The following is a 5,786-nucleotide window of genomic DNA, read 5'->3' on the forward strand; positions in this document are numbered from 1 at the left end:
TTATATCTCCTCCACTTATCTCATTCTCTTATATCTCATCATTCCATCTCTTCCTCTTATATCTCATCATCCCATCTCTTCTTCTTATATCTCATCATCCCATCTCTTCTTCTTATATCTCATCATCCCAACTCTTCCTCTTGTATCGCCTCATCTGATCTCATCCTCTTATATCTCCTCCACTTATCTCTTTCTCTTATATCTGCTCATTCCATCTCTTCCTCTTATATTTCCGCATCTTATATTCTCCACTTATCTCATCCTATTATATCTCATCCTATTATATCTCTGCCTATTATATCTCCGCCTGTTATATCTCCTTCTTCTATCATCTATGCCTGTCCGTCTGTCGACCAGCCTTGCGTTCACGTGCTGTAGTAACAGGCGTGCTCATAGCAGGTCGCTTATATTCTGCTCTTATATCTCATAATCCCATCTCTTCTTCTTATATCTCATCATCCCATCTCTTCCTCTTGTATCGCATCATCTTATCTCTTCCTCTTATATCTCCTCCACTTATATCTTTCTCTTATATCTCCTCATCTTATCTCATCCTCTTATATCTCCTCCACTTATCTCATTCTCTTATATCTCATCAGATTCCATCTCTTCCATCTTGTTTCAAAATCATCCCATCCTCTTCCTTTTTCTTATCATCTCATCCATCCCATCTCTTCTTCTTATATTCATCATCCCAAACTCTTCCTCTTGTATCGCCTCATCTGATCTCATCCTCTTAATATCTCTCCACTTATCTCTTTCTGCTTATATCTCATCATCCGCTCCGGATCCTCTTTATATCTCCTCACTTATCTCTTGCTCCTTATGATTCATGCATCCATCTCTGTCTTCTTATATTCATCTTCCCCATCTAAATTCCTACTTATATCTCATTCTCCCATCCTTCCTCTTATATCATCTTCATTCCCATCTCTTTCCTGTTATATCTACATCATCATCTCCTTCCTCTAGTATCTTCATGCATCCCATCTCTTCCTCTTATTATCTCACTCATCCATCTTCTTCTCTTACGTATCTCTATCCATTCCCATCTCTTCCTCTTTATCTCTCTTCATCCCATCTCTTCCTCTTGTTTTCGCTTCATCTGATCTTCTTCCGCTTATATTTCTCCCTCACGTTATCTATTCCTGTCTTATATCTCCTCCACTCTATCTTCTCATCCTCTTATATCTCCTCATATAATGTCTTCATCTTATATCTCCTCCTCCTATCATCTATGTCTATCTGTCTATCTGCCGTCTCAGTTCGACCATCCATCCGTCTATCTGCCGTCTCAGTGCGACCAGCTCTGCGTTCGCATGCGTCTAAACAGAGGTAGATTGCGTTCCGGACCTGGCGTGATGTGGGAGGGATAAACTAGACCCGGCCACTCGCCGCGCTTGGTGAGAGCGCATTGATGCTCGAAGTGAGCGTAGGGAACGGGCCTCGGTACGTAACTATCTCATTGGACCCGCGCGACGGATTTGAGTTACGATGTCTGATAAATTTCTCAGCCATTACTAGCACATGTCTTCAGCCTTAATCGTGCTGAGTATTTTGAGTTCTATGTTGGAAGCGCGATTAGTCGAATTAATTAGAGCAGAGATATGACGCCGGCGGCCGCTATGACCGGTGAAACCGAAACGTCACGAAATTATTTTTATCCTCCAAAAATTGGAAAAAGTGGGGGTGGTCTATTTTTATTCGTCCGAATCATTATGCGTCGGAGCAATTCCTCTGTTATTAGACGCATGTCCTGTTCACTCTAGGTTCAGTCGGCACGAGCTAGGACGCGTTCACGTATTTGTACCACTGAGCTTTACAATCACCACAGTGCGCCGCATGGTCGCCAGCCTGTCGCGCGGACTCACGCTGCGCGACAGGTAGGGTACGCCAGGCAGGCGTGACGCAGACAGGGACGCAGGCAGGTACGCAGGTAGGTACGTAGGCAGGTACGTAGGAGGTACGGTACGGCAGGTTCGTAGGTACCGTACGCAGGCAGGTCACGTAGGTAGCGTCCAAGGTACCGTTAGGTGGGTTTGACGCAGGTAGGGTACCAGGCAGCCTGTAACGCAAGCAGGTCGCAGGCGAGGTACGCAGGCAGCGATACACAGGCGCAGGTACGTATGGGCAAGCGTACGTAGGCAGATACGCAGGTAGGTACGCAGGTAGGTACGCAGGCAGGTACGCAGGCAGGTACGCAGGCAGGGACACAGGCACCAGGTATGCAGGTACGGGCGTACGCAGGCAGCGTACGCAGGCAGGTCGCGGGCACGCACGTATGGTCAGGTACGCAGGCAGCCTCTCCACGCCCGCCACCCGTACGCCAGGCAGGTACGCAGTGTGTGTGAGTGTGTGTGTGGTGCCGCTTGATCCTGTGTGGTGGGTGTGTGGGGAATGTGCGCGCGCGCGTGTGACGTCGTGTGGCGCTGTCGTGTGTGTCGTGCGTTGCCGTGCGGTGCGTCGTGCGTGCGTTGCGTAGCTTGCGCGTGATCTCCCCATAACGGCTCCACATCCCGCTCTTTGCAGATTAAATGTCAGGTTGCTGAGGTTGTTATTAAATTTCCTCGCATTATTCAAGGCGGAATAAAATCTGTAGGTCTACGTCTCATTCACAGTCAGGTCGATACCAGCTGGCTCTCCGTCTGTTCGTGCGTGCGTCTGTAGTGTGTGTGCGTGCGTATGGGTGTGCGTATATATAAAAGATCATATATGTATATATCAGTCGGTATATGATGATATATGTATAGTGTATATATATATATATATATATATAGCTATATATATATAATAATAATAATAATAATAAATAACACGGAGGTATGAAACTCCAAAATTTAGATATTAGATTTAGAAAGCTCTCTAAGTCCCTCTCCCTCTTCTCTTTCGCGTGCCCCTCCCCTTCCTTCACGCCTCCCCCCTCCCCTTACCTGAACCTCTCTTGTCCCGCCGTATCCCACAGTTGAAGCTTCACTCTAACTCCTTTCTTCACCTCCAGGAGGCGCGAGTAGAAGTCAACGCCGACGGTCGGGTCACACGACTCGTCGAATTTGCCGTCGCAGAAATATCGCAGCAGCGTTGATTTGCCGACCGTAGAATCGCCGACGAGGATCAGACGGAACTGGTAGTCATAGATCGGTTCAACCATGTCGGCGGCAGGGGGCGCTGTGGTGAATTCTTTTTTATCGGTGTCGTCGTCGATGTTGTTTTTCCTGGTGATGATGTTGTTGTTGTTGTTCGTGGTGGTGATGTTGTTGTTGTTGTCGTCGTTGTTGTTATTGCTGCTGCTGCTGCTGATGTTGTTTTTTTTGCTGTTGCTGGCTGGCTGCTATTACTACTGCTGCTGCTGTTATTGTTATTGTTGTTGTTGTTGTTGTTGCTACTGCTGCTGCTGCTGTTGTTGCTGCTGCTGCTGCTGCTGCTGCTGCTGCTATGGTTGCTGCTACTACTGCTGTTGCCTTTCATTTACTGTCGACGTCGGCACCGTGTTGCCGGTAGAGGGAGCTCTAGCCGCTATCCTGCAGTCTGCCTCTCCTGATCCACATCGCTGTGTGTTAGTGTAGGACTGACGCAGAACACAAACTCGACTTGAATGTACGCACGGAAATATACTATGCCTGATTCCGGTTCAGGTTCAGGCACCTCTTCTTTCTGCCCGCCTGACCGTCTGTCCGTCTTTCTCCCTATCTGTACACCCGGTCCCTCAGCCCGTCATTCTGTCTGTCCGTTCGTCCGTGTCCGCCCGTAGGTATGTCTGTCAGTCCGTCTGTATGTCTGTCCGTCCGTCCGTCCGTCCGTCTGTATGTATGTCTGCTTGTCTGACTGTATGTTGCTCTGTGTTTCTCTCTCTCTTACTCTCTTTAGATCTGAACTTTCCCAGCATAGAGGAAAATCACACACACCTACACCTACAGCACACACACACACAGGCGCGCCGACGTGAACTGGATAGCAAGATATCAGCGCGAGCTGTTACGGCCGTAGACGTCCGCAGCGTGGCGCCAGCAGCGCCGAGCAGACGCCAGTAGTCTGAGCTACAGAATTCACATCGTGCTGCCCCCTGCCGTTAACATGAATCGCTTTACTGCATTTTGATGCTCGCATTCCTGATGTACATAATATATATGCATATATAATATATAATATATATATATATAATATATATAAGTATATATAATATATTGTGTGTGTGTTACCGCGTGCCCGCCGCGCGACGGCGTGATCGTATTATAATTAGGTACCTGTGAAGGAATGACCCCGCTCGAGATATATAAGATACAGACCACTGTAGAAACGGAGACGCAGGAAATAGAAATACACACGATGAATACCATCTTAATTAATACAGCCCTCCAATCAACCGCACGAATACAATCCCAACCCACATTCGGTTATTACAGTACGTATTTTAGTAACACTACCTGCGCCTTACTACAAAGCGCTGTCTTCTCCCTTCGTTACATTACCACTTCGCTTATCCTGTGCATCCTCGACAACGGAAATATAACGCGCGGTATGACAAACTCTTTAACTCGCGACACATATACTCTACCCACGCTATAACATATATCCATCACCGCATTACTGTACACGCCGTACTCACTCTAGCGCCAGTCCAAATGATCTAAACTTGCATACAAATCTATATCTACATACAAGAGTAACCATTAACATGAAGACCACTGGTCGAGAATCTGTGTTCAGCTTCGTCTCGACTGGGTCCCAGCACACTGCTATCATCTCCCTCTTCTTAAATCTCTCTTATTTAGCTACCCAGCGTCCGCGCGCGACCTCTGCTTTTCGAGTCAAAGGGCGTACTTGCGTTCTCCCCCTCACTTAATTACCCTTCTTGTTTCTCCTTACTAGGTCAGGTCATGACCATGTCTTTCGCTCCGGCTGACGAGTCGGCCTTAATTATCATAACAGTTGTGCCGTTCCTGGCCTCGTCCGGTCCTAGGTATCTATAACTTTGTGATTATAACATTAAGTTTGAAATCATAAATGTCATAAATTTGAAGTGACGGTCGTCTGCTAACTGCTGTTAAACCCGTCGATATTTCTAGTCACGACGTGTATAGGAGGGCAAGCGGCATGGAAAGACACCAGCTTGGCGCAGATGGGTCGTAAATCAGGTAGCCGATATCAGGAGTTAATAAAGACAACTCTTTGCTTATTAACCTCCGCCCGAAGTACGACGGTAGATTTTAGGTTGTTTACTATTATGTTATATTTTATATATATGTATAGGTAGGGTACATGGTAGAGGTATGATGGGTTAGGAGTTAGGGTTAAGGTTAGGTCGGTATGTACACTCTGTAGAAACAGTCTGGTAGCACTTGTGTATTACATATATGTACCCGGGTAATATCTGTAGTACGCCTGATACGACTAACGACCTTGAGCGACACTGGTGACTCGTGTCCGAATCCTGCACATCTTCGATCAGATAATACCAGATATAGAATAGATAGCAGATCTGAATAGAATAGAATTAGATACAGAAGAGCTGTTATCTATATCCATGGCCGTACGCAGCAGGGGGCGCAGCAGCAGTGCCCCCTAGAGATTTCAGAGTATCCTTTAATGGGACAAATACTGTAGCACTTTAGAAATGAATAGAATGTGACAAAAGGTATCTTATATATAAAGAGAAATTACATTGTAATATAAGAAATGGAAATCCGAACGTTAGGCACAAGGCAGGATGGGAAGTACCTTTTGCAGCGCGCGCCCTGGCCCCGCCGCGCCCCCGCCTACAGAAATTTCCTGCGTACGGCCTTGTCCCA

General features: G+C 46.8%; 1 protein-coding gene across 1 annotated transcript in view; it reads right to left on the minus strand.

The window, feature by feature from the left end:
- Positions 1-3,244, minus strand: part of LOC106819885 (ras-related protein Rab-39B-like) — a gene marked incomplete at its 3' end in the record, with an annotated part of 6,433 nt that extends 3,189 nt beyond the window's left edge. The window contains exon 1 of the mRNA XM_014824460.1: positions 2,931-3,244. Coding sequence (XP_014679946.1) covers positions 2,931-3,148 — 218 coding nt within the window. The remainder of the gene's footprint in view (positions 1-2,930) is intronic.
- Between the last annotated feature and the right edge of the window lie 2,542 nt (positions 3,245-5,786).

The sequence above is a fragment of the Priapulus caudatus genome, unplaced genomic scaffold (assembly GCF_000485595.1).
Source record: "Priapulus caudatus unplaced genomic scaffold, Priapulus_caudatus-5.0.1 Scaffold4928, whole genome shotgun sequence".
In the NCBI taxonomy this organism is placed as follows: domain Eukaryota; kingdom Metazoa; phylum Priapulida; class Priapulimorpha; order Priapulimorphida; family Priapulidae; genus Priapulus; species Priapulus caudatus.